The sequence below is a fragment of the Plasmodium malariae genome (genome assembly GCF_900090045.1).
Source record: "Plasmodium malariae genome assembly, chromosome: 13".
NCBI lineage: Eukaryota > Apicomplexa > Aconoidasida > Haemosporida > Plasmodiidae > Plasmodium > Plasmodium malariae.
In genome coordinates this window covers 2,482,508-2,494,953 of record NC_041787.1, presented here as the reverse complement: position 1 = coordinate 2,494,953, position 12,446 = coordinate 2,482,508, and the positions used below count along the sequence as shown (strand labels likewise).

General features: G+C 18.0%; 2 protein-coding genes across 2 annotated transcripts; both read right to left on the bottom strand.

Moving 5' to 3' along the window:
• Positions 1-3,906: 3,906 nt before the first annotated feature.
• PmUG01_13058500 (fam-l protein) lies at positions 3,907-4,894 on the bottom strand (the record flags this gene model as incomplete). The annotated part of the gene is made up of 2 exons (XM_029007585.1): positions 3,907-4,587; positions 4,808-4,894. The coding sequence occupies 2 exons, from the start codon at positions 4,892-4,894 to the stop codon at positions 3,907-3,909; spliced, it is 768 nt and encodes a 255-aa protein (XP_028863959.1).
• A 5,211-nt stretch (positions 4,895-10,105) lies between these two features.
• On the bottom strand, positions 10,106-10,906 carry PmUG01_13058400 (Plasmodium exported protein, unknown function; the record flags this gene model as incomplete). Its single annotated transcript, XM_029007584.1, has 2 exons — positions 10,106-10,690; positions 10,820-10,906. The coding sequence occupies 2 exons, from the start codon at positions 10,904-10,906 to the stop codon at positions 10,106-10,108; spliced, it is 672 nt and encodes a 223-aa protein (XP_028863958.1).
• Positions 10,907-12,446: the final 1,540 nt, after the last annotated feature.

The following is a 12,446-nucleotide window of genomic DNA, read 5'->3' as shown; positions in this document are numbered from 1 at the left end:
GAATAAATCATTCAATTAAGTTATCATTATTAATACTTTATGCTAATATACATTTTTTATGTATTGAATTATAAGTTATTTATTATATATTGTTTTTACTGTTTTATAATATTTTGTTTTGTAGTTACAAAATATTAATATATAATATAGATATTAAATAACGATGAAAATGGAACCTTATTTAATCCAACTTCTAAAAAAACAAAAATGTATAATAATTAAAATGGATATAATATTTAAAAATGTAAATATTATTTTTTTTATATTCAAAAATATTTACTAATATTATAAATAAAAGCATTTATTAGTAAACAGTAATTTGGGAAACCAAAAAGAATAACTATACAAATATTATATTTAATAATGAAAATTGATTTTAATTAAATTAAAAAAAAATTCATTATATTTTATTATATTTATAGAATACCTAGAAAGTTCACCTACTAAAATTTTATAAAATAATTATTTTCAAGGTAATTATACTATATAAATGTTATATCATATTTTTAATTCTTATAATATTTTTACAAACATATAAATGTCTACTTAAACTGTAATATTAAATTTTAAACATAAAATTTTATTTACGAGATGTTCTTAATAATATATATTTGTTAAATTTATATTAATAGCAATTCCATTATATATCAGTAGATTATCTAAATTTCTTTTATATTCAAATGCATTTGTAGTTAATTTTTTTTTTTTTATTATAAATTTAGACAATATAGAACGTTTTTAAAATTGATAATCAAATAAATTTTCATTTATTTTTAAGAAAACATTATTTATTGAACTCTACCTCAAGTTGGCTATTTTGCATTAAACTTTAGATAACCAAATTTCGCAAGTATTTAATTTGCACAGTTTATTATTTTCTTTTAAATTTACAAGATGATACTTTAAAACTATTTGTGTTCATAGAAAATACATAAAAAATTGAATATTCACTTAAATGAGCAAGGTACAATTAACAATTCTTAATAATTATATTTAATTATATCCTCTTACAAAAACATACCTTGAACTTTATTAAATAAAATTACTAGAAATATGAAGAAATTATACGACGTAAATCAATGTGCAGTACGTAAAAATTATAGTTTTTATTACAAATAATGCACATATTATGAATTAGAGATATAATTTAGAATATAATCGAAAAAACTGTATGTATAAAAAATTATTAATAAACTTATGGATTTGCTTTTTTATATTAGTAATGAATTCTAGGTATATAACTCTTTTTATAATTTTATTTGTATGAATTTTCAGGAATTTAAAAAAATAATAGAAAAGATATATTTTCACTTATATTTTAAATATTAAAAAACCGTATATTAATGTACTACTTCAAATGGAAATAAAAGTTATGAGTATGTAAATTTCTTCACTCGTCTTAATAAATTACATAATAGATATATACAAAATTGATGGGTTATTATTACTAAGATAATTATTTCGATCCACATTAAAATTATTTTAAATACACTAAAAATTATAACCTATAAAATCTGTATACAAAGTTATAATGCATATATCAGTTAAGACCTAACATTTTTATAAAAGTATATTCACGTGAACCCATAAACCTTGATGCTTATGTTATAAGTAAACAATCATCAAAAAATATATATAACATTTTAATATGGTATCCTTTCTATTCTGTTCTTTGAACTTATTTTTCTCTTTTTAGAATAATACTAATGTTTTTCTCTTATAAAGCTCATATAAATTCCATGTTAAAATATATCTACATTATATTTCTATATATATTATATATTCCTAAATAATACATAAATGTTAGGTATATATACTGTATATTCTTCGTAATTTTAATGTTCATATTATTTTATTCATCCTGGAATCAGCTTAGATAAACATATTATAAACAAAAAAAATATCAGTATAAATTTCATGATATACATATTCATGTTTCTCCATAATGTAATTTAGTATGTCAACATAAAAATTTTTATGGCAGGGAATATAGTATCTTTTAACATGGTTAACAGTTATCCTTAGAGAAATATCATTGTTTTAAATCAAATGCACTAAGATTAAAATAATTGTATTTCTTTCTTCTATTGTATTCGAAAAGAACACATAAAAAATATAAAAAAAATATACATATATATACAAATTAAATTATTCCGAGTACACATTATTTATACAGAAGAAATATTATAACAATATGCAATAATATTAATATTAAAAAAAATAAAAAGTACATCTTTAATTAAAATTTATATTACAATTATTTTTAGTTACCCTATGTAAAATTTCCCATATATGTTTTTTCATTTTCTTTAGATCATAGATATAATTTCACAGAAAACAATATAAGTATGTATTAATTTATTGTCTAATCAATAATGTGTATAATATGTATATAATTTATATATAAAGCATAGATTTTTATTATATTATTATCTTCATGTTAACCTATAAAGAAATCACATTTAATAAATAAAATTATATTATTAAAATTAAACGTAACATCACTACGTAAGAAGCCCTATACATTACTCTTATTTAATTAAATGTTTTATAAAAATTTGCAGAAGTTTTTTAAATAGGCATTATTTCATATTACTCAACAAGTAAAAAAAAATGGCACATATTTATGAATGATCTATTAAAAAAAAGTATACTCTTGTTTTTATTATCTTTTAATTTTTAAAATGAAATCTTAAATATTAAAAGATTAGTAATTGTCAATACAAATTACATACATTTATATACATTTTAAAAAAATATTTTAGTTCTTTACTTTATATATTTATAAACATAAGAAAATAACAAAAATATGCCAAAAAACACATGCATATTAATATATGCCTGTAGAAAAAGAATATTTACTTACATTACCCCTACCATAATTTAACTTTATTTAGTATATATATTACAATTTTAGTAATTTACAATTATTAAAAATAAAGAAAAATTTTTATATAAATTATACATTAATATATAATTAAATTTAATACTTTATTTTAAACTTTGAGTGATATAAAAAATACAAACAGCATATTATATTTTAATTTATTAATATTTAATATAATACACATTTAAATATTTTTTGCACAATCAAATTAAAATTCCTATTATGAAAACATTAATATAATAATTAGTTTTATATCTTCAATTAATTGTAAAATTTTAGAATCTTCTATTCACTGAACATTTATAATTAATAACTAAAAATGAAATTATTTTATTTCTTATATTCATAATTTCACATTTATATTATTCAAAAAAAAAAAAAGGTTGGTTAAAAATATTTTTATAGTAAATATGTTTTATAATATATTTCTCATAGAATACATTTTTCAGAATAAATGTGAAGTTTTCGCTTTAGTTAACAAATATATATTTACATATCAATGCAACAAAATATATTCAATTCCTTTCATTAAATAAAAAGCAAGGAACATTTATTATTAATTTAAAAATCATAATTAATTTCCATAATATATTGAAAAAGTAATAATTTTATATTAGTATGTAAAATAGAGGTATACACAACATTTTTATCCAGAATAAATTATCACACTTCAATAAAATTATATGAATTTTGTTATTATATATTAATTTTAATGTATATGAATATACAATTCATAAAAACTATTTTATAAAATATATAAATATTTGAATCCACACTATTTTATTAAACGCAAACAATACTTTTAATGCAAACTGCAAAAAATTAAAACATGCAAATTCACAAAAGAAAGAAGAACGCTTACTTTTACTAGTTTATATCAAAAAGGCAAAGTATATATTGGTTCTTAAAAAAAAATATGAGCAGTTTTTATTTAATGAGTATATAACCAAATATATTAAAAATAATACTTCATATTAAGGACTACTTTACAGAAGTAAACATATTCCTTATTATTCACTTCACCTTTTCCTGTACTTAATTTTTTCATATTTTTTAACTTTCTTGTGGTAATAAAAAATAGCCAATATAAATGTGACACCTAGTATAAGGAAGGGTATGAAATATATCAAAATACCAAATATTGGTCCTAAAAAACAGGCCTTATGGGTACCTGTATTTAAATTAGGACATGCCGATAACCATGGTAAATTATCCTTCAACCATTCTAAAAAGGTATTCAACCATGCAATATTCTGTTTCGTCAATGTTTTTAAATATTCTGTCAAACCTATTAGTCCCCAAGATCCTCCATCAGTTTCAAATGCATAACCCACTGATAAATCTGCTACGAATACTGTTAATAATAACAAAAACAATAATAAAGGTAAAACAATTCGCAATCCGTATTTTTTACGTACTAACTTTCTGTAAGTCTTATTGCTAATTGTCCTGCTATTTTTAAGAAAAACCATGTAATCGAGTTCTTTGAATATTTTTTTTTCAACATGAGAATATTTTTTTGTTTCAAACATACAAGATTTATTTGTTATATTTTGTTTGTGACCTTCCTGATTTGTTGATGAACGCCCATTTGATTGTTTATTTTTTGACTTTTCCCAACATTCATAATTATATGACTTTTTTTTTTTTTTCATTGCATTACTTGGTATCTCTTCATTTAAACCTACAATGCTTGAATCCTTAGGATGTTTACATTTTTCTAGTAAGCGATAAGTTATTGTATCTAATTTTTTAACGAAGTTGCAATTCCCATGGAAATATTTTTTAAACGTTCTCTTAAAAAAAATATGTAAAAAATTTTCAAAAAAATAAATTAACTAATGGAAAAGAGAAATATTAATAATAATAAATCTGGAAAAATATGAATAATTCAAATATCCATAAATAATAAAATCATACTATGTCATGGCTAAAATAGTATATCCACGTTAAAAGGATAAAAGCACCAATTTCCATAATTAAGATAAACTTAATTTTTTGCCCCATGATACAGAACTTGATATTCTAGTATAATAAGTATAAATAAATTAATACTATTATAACTAACTTTTAATGATAGAGAATACTATATTTAATTTAAAACTTTTTTTTTACTATGGCTCCTTAAATATTTGATAAAATTTATATAAATATAATGAATCTTACATCTTATGAAAAGAATGATAATAATAAAAATTAATTTTATAAATTTTATCTTAAATTTAATTAGTAATAAAAACAAAATTTTCAATAAAATAAAACAATATGAATTCATTAATGGATGTTGAAAATATACAATTCAATTATTTAATGTAATCAATGAATTAAATAATATTATTGTAAATTCAACCTGATCGAAAATACAAAAATAGTTTACTTCTTATATAGAGATATTGAGTTTATATAGAGTACAGAACGTATAGAATATATATATAATACACTTCTATACATAATAAAAAAATAATTATTAAATTTTAGTATGTTATCTATTAATAATTCTAATGTTATAAACATTTTTTATGAGTACAAACTATTATTCATAAAAATATTAATTATTAAATCAATATAATTAGAGTAATAACAAATAAAAACAGTAATATTTTGTATAACATTTATATTACATTAATTATAATATATTCTTTAGTTAATATGTAAATAAGTATATAAAATTTTGTTCAATAATACATTTAATAAATTCAATTTATAGCATAGTACATAATCCATAAATAAATATATATTTTAAAGATAAACAAAAAATTATTCTTTATATTGTATGGTAACTAATAAAAATCATAATTTTTAAGATTAATTTATATATTATTTTTAAATGAAAAACCTTTATATTCATGTACCCATTTTTTGTTTTTTTTTAAATATATTTATATATTTAGGAGATATATTAAATTAGTAAAAAAAAAAAAAATAGAAATTGAAGTTAAAATTGCTAAGGAAATATTTTAACAATTTCATTAATTTAAAAATATATCAAAAGCAATAAATCTACAAATAGGCATAACAAACAGGGCATAATATATACATATAAAGTAATGAAGAATAGCAATATATACTCTACTAAAATATATGATTCAGTAATTCATCCATTTACAATTTTGTAACTAATATATTATTTTTTTATTGTTTCTTTTAATGCATAGTTTCTAGATAACATATTAGAGACGAAGTATATTAAATAAACATAAACACATAAATAAATAATATTTCATTAAAAATAGGTTTAACAGAAGAAAAATATTATTCTCAAATATCTCTATTCCTTAAATGGTATACAGAAGATGCTGATAATCAAAAAAATATTATAAATACAAAAAATTACTGTAATAGTCTGATATATAATTTTATTTTATCATTTTAATAAATTTTTATGTTCCAAATATACAATTAAAAAAACAAAGAAAGAAAAATATAAATAAATTTAAAATGTTATTTTTAATTTATAAAAAAAAAAAAAAAAAAGATATATCAAATAAGTAATATTATTATATATAAATAAAATTTTAATGTATTCTTATATTATTGTTGTAACATAATTTATAAATGATCTTATTTTGCTATATATTCTCCCATAAATTGGTAATCCTGCCTTTTTGATCTCAGTTATTATTTCTATATAAAAAATATATTAAACTATTTAAAAAATATATAGTAATACGTATATATAAAATATGAAATAATTCATGAAAAACATATGCATTATATAATAATTTCTTGTTAAACAATTAATTTTTGAGTAGTTTTTTTCAGATATAAGAATATTCATTTTTTCTAAAAATGCTTTTGATCAATTTTTTCAGAAATGTATCTACACTTGCCTATTTTATTTATGTTCCCTAAATTATGACATCATATAAAAAGTACTTTAATTTGGTAATAAAATATTAACTTTCTCCTCATAATATATATAACATAAGGCAATGTGATTATAAACATATATATAAATATTTTTTTTTTAACATGTATATCATTACTACCACTAAATTTTACACAATAATTATAAAAAAGCCATATACTTCAAAATTTCTTTTTCAAAGTTAAACAAAAAAAATAAATAAAATAAAATAAAATAATATTATATTATATAACCAATTAGAGTACTATATATTAATTAAGTAATGTAAAAGATTATAAAAGCAATTAAGAATGGTACTCTAAAAATTTTGCTTAACACAGAATATAATAAAAATTGTAATTTCATATAAATATTTTAATATTTAAAATTTTCAATTTACTAATGATGTCTTTAAAAATATAGTGTGTAATACAATAGAACTAAAGAATTAATATGAAATCAAAAAGGTCATACAAAAGAATTTCTTATTTTATTATAATACATGTTCTCTAATTTTTTAGGTAAATAAAAAAATATATATTATTAATTTATTACATATTACATTAAAGAAGTATTTGGTATTCTTTATATATATATTCAAAGTAAATGTAACATACATTATTAGACGAAGTTCCCAATATAATATTCATTAAATACAAATTAACAAATATAGATAATGTTTATATTAATAGTATTAACAGTATATATATTCTATCTTTTTTGTTTTTTTTTTCTTGTTTTTTTATGTATTTCCTTTAATAGAAATATTATAATATAATATTATTTTAAATAAAAAATGTTTTAAATTAACATAAATTTGTATGCATTTTTCTAATGCACCGCAGTCAATATAATATAATCGATTTCTGTATAATAATTATTTTCATTGATTTTTCAGTATACTATAAAAAGTATTTCATGGCTTATTGCACTAGATACTTATTCATGCACAGTATTTATATTCATAAATTATATTATTTTACATAAAATATTATGGAGAAGTATAAAAATACTTTAAAAAATTTCATAAATTATACATTTACTATGTCCATGTTGGATGCATAAAACAAAAAAAAAAAAAAAAAAAAATGACTTTATGTAAAAGCTTTCATCTACATAATTTTCACATAAGAAGTGATAAACATTATTAGTCAATAATTCCATAAAATAATTTAAAATGTTCTTTAAGTTCATTTTCTTTAAAATCTAATTTTCATTAGCACTTAGGTAAATTACTAGAATGCTTAATACTGAATTGGTAATATTAAAGTACCTAGTTGACAAATATAAATATACTACATAGTGAAATATTATAATTGTGATAAAAAATATAAAAAAACATTTATAGAAACAAATAGTTTAAGTAAAATTAAATGATTATACATTAATGTTCTAGTAGTACATTTATTTTTCTCAATTAAATTATATAAATATACACAAAAATATATAAAGGAAAACAAAAAGCAAAAGATTAAAATAAATTTTCTACTATGAAATACATATAGCACAATTAGAAATAAATATATATAGGACACATAAACGTATATGTTATTTCTTATATTAAATTTTTTGAGTCAAATTGAATTGATTCCATAGCAAATATTAGTTATTATTTATAGTATTTTGAAAAATAAAATGCTATTATATATATAAAATTAATTTCATGAAATTTGTATTTAATTATTAATATTAAACAAAATATAAAAAAAATAATAATGTTACTTAATTTTTTATTATTATGATTAGAAATTTCCTAATGCAAAATATTTTATTAGTTAGTTCCACTCTTTTTAGCCCCAAAAAATATGAATTAATGAATAAGACATGTATATACAAACTCACTATCAAGAAATGAGCATATTAGGGTATGTAACGCCTATAAATAAAACACATGATAAATACAATCTTCATTTTTATTAGAATTTATGAATAATCGAATATTATTTATTAAATACAAGCATGTAAAATTCTCATATGTACATTTTTCATAAAATGTTATATTTTTTTCTTTTTCAATGATATATTTTATAGATATATTACTATACATTACTTCAAACCTAACATAACCTATAAATTTAACAAAAAAATGATATAATTATAAAAAAAAACAAATAAATTCTATTTATATTTATTTCCTTTTATTACAATAAAGAAGTAGCATTATTAGTATCAAAATATTGATAATTTTTTAATATTAACTTTCCATATTTTAAAATATTTTAGGAAATTATTAATACTATTTTTATCTCACATACAGAAAAATCTACATACAGTGTAAGCTTCAAAATAATTATGTTCGCGAGCTCTATTAAGGAAAGTAGTCGTATTTATTTTCGTTTTCCTTATAAATACTTGAACTTGTACATATACACGGTTAATTTTTATAAAATTATTATTATTATAAGACAAAAAAAAGTTTATTTCTAAATTAATACTTAATAACTTATTTTTCTTTGTTCATTAAATACTCAGGTTACTTAGTAAGAAAAATACACAAATTCAAGTAGGATATACATTCATAACTTTCATTATAATATATACTTAAGTAATTCTAATAAATTGAATTAAAAGAACATCTTAAGTAAGCAATATACATAGTGAATCCCTTCCTTATTTAGTTACAATTTTATATAATCCCTATTTATTGATCAATTTTATATAATTAACTTTTAGAATAAATATGATCAATTATATATGTATAATTTCAAATATATAAATCATACAAAAATTTAAACATTTACAAAAAACTCTTTTGTATCGTATATTTATTGCAGTTCATCTAACATAATATTATTTATAATAAATACTAACTAAATTTTTTCTTTAAAAAAACAAAATATTACAGTTTTTTCCTTATATTATACGCAAAAAAAGATATCTACAATTGACATAAAACAATTAATACATTATTTTTAATTGAATCACAAAACAGTCATTTTTTTACTGTAAAATAATGAAACAAATGAAAAAAAAAAAAGTGTACTTCCTAATATAAAACATGAATTTTCCTACAAATTTAATGGTATAATAACAAATTCACATTTCTATATGAACTTTATGGAACATATACAAATTTTGCAAAAAAAATATAAAATCACGCATATATTATGTTAGTGTATTGAACTACGCGCAAAAAAAGTTTTTAAATATTAATTTATAAAATAAAGCAATCAAATTGACTAAGAATTTATAACAAAAACTTTTATATCTTATATAAAAACAGATATACATGCTCACGTGCAACCATAAAAATTACGTAATTACATGCACTCTTGTAAAATTATTATACTTAAGAATATTACATAACTATTTTTTATAATTTAAAATTTTTTTCCTGTGAAACAACCATATCATTATTAAAAATTCTACTATTATATTTTCTTTATCATTCTATATTTTTTAATCTTTTCATAGGTATAAATAATACCTAATACAATAGATATGATCATTGCAAATATCAAACCTAGTAAAATTATTGTTAACAAATCACTACTAATTTTAGTAGATGGTTCTTTAAATCTATGAACTAATTTTAAAAATACTGATAAACTCAATACTAACAAAGATAATGGAATAAGTGCTAATTTTATCTTCTTTCTATTTATGGCTTTACACTTTTCCCAATCGTTGATTTCTTCGTTATTCCTTATTTTGTCAAAGGAATCTAATAAACTGAATATTTTTTTTTCACACAATACATCCACTCTACTAAATAACGAAGATTTATTACTTTTAGCTACTTTACCCCATTCCACTCTTTTTAATGTACTATCTTTTAATTCTTCGTTTTTTAATAATGTGTCTTTGTTATTTTCAGATACATCTTCATCTAGTACTTTGCTATATAACACATCAAATTTTCCATTCACTGAATAATGCGCTAACAGTCGATTAGTTGTTAAGCATAAATTTCTATCTAACTTATACGTCTCATCCAATAACCCACTGCATCTATTCTAAAAAAGAAAATGTAAACAAATATTATTTATAAATATATATATTTCAACGCTAAGAAAATGTTATTTTTAAAAATAAAATATTCAATAACAAAAAATAAAGTATTATAAGAAATATTATTATAATACCAGTTTATTGTTATAATGAATTATCCAAATTAAAAGAGTAAAGATAAAGATTTTAATAAAAATAGTGGAATTGAAACTTTCTTTCATTTTATACATTATTAATTTTTTTTATATATTAACCAATGCAAAAGATAACTATAGTTTAATATATTGAAAATGATAAATGAATCTGTTAATATTTTATCATTTTTTGTTTATTTAATTTATTTTAAATTTTACAAAATGAATTATTATAGATATGCTTCATATATTTTTTACAAAAACAAAATAATTTTAAAATTTAGAATAATTTCTATATAGGTTATTATAGAAATAAAATTGAATCAAAATAAATGATAATTGTTCATAATATTTAAATTAATTATTTAATAGCAAAGAGATTAAATTTTTATTTATAAATTAATTTAGAAAAAAAGAATATAATAAGAAAATTATTAAGATGATATGAAAACAAAAATTATTTACTAAGTGATAAAATTTTTGCATTCATATAAAAGAAAGTATAGTACGTAGAAAATGTATACTAATATATATTCACAAAATAATTATGAATTTTTACTTTGTTTCTAAGAAATAATTCTAATTTCTAACATGTTTTTTTGTGTTACTTCACGCATTAGTTAAATAAATTAATGTGACCCTAAAAATAATAGAAAAAGAACATGTAGATATGGAAAATATTTTTTTATTTTATCGAATATTCATTATTATTTAGCTACAACATTTTCTTATATTAATTTTTATGAATTAAGAAAGTAAAATTTTTAGTTATTAAAAAATATATTAAATTATGTATATATTTTTAAAAATACCATAATAATGCTTATATTTTTGTATAATAATTTCTACAATAGTATAATTTGTATCTAATTCAAAATAAAAAATTTTTTTATATAGTCTAAATTTTAATAATGCACAAATTAACTTTTTCTATTTTTCTTTTATTTTCCTAAGTACCACGTAAGTAACACTGTCAAAAAGTGATAAGCTAATATATACACATATAAAATATAAAGCTTATATAATATATTTATTTTAGAATTACAAATTTGGAAAAAATATAATAAAATTAAATACTTATAATTTTACATAAAATTTGTTTTTACACTATAATTAGCAAAAAAAAAAAAAAATTGTTATATAAATATTTGAAAATTAATTTTATAAATTTTTTTCCCTATATTCTCAGGTATTTGAGAGAATTCTTTTTTGTTTTGTATCCAGCATTCACATCCTATTACAGGTTGATTATATATTATATTTATAATATTCATAACTAATATACGCAAAATATAACTTCAATATAAAACATTTTAAAAATTATAAATTGTTGTTCTCTATACTCTCATCTATATTGTTATTAATCAAAATATTTTTAAAATAAATTGAATAGAACATAAGGATCTGAAACAAAAAAAAAAAAAAAAATTAAACAATTAATTCCTTCATTTGATATGTTTATTAAACATATATATTACAAATTAATCTTTTATGTGATGTAATTATTTAAAAAGTCTTATTATCAATCAATATTTTTATTTATCCTTTTATTGTTATTTAATTTTTTTCAAATTATATATCTCTTACGTTTTATTTCAAAGAGTGTATTAAAAGATGAAATTCTTTA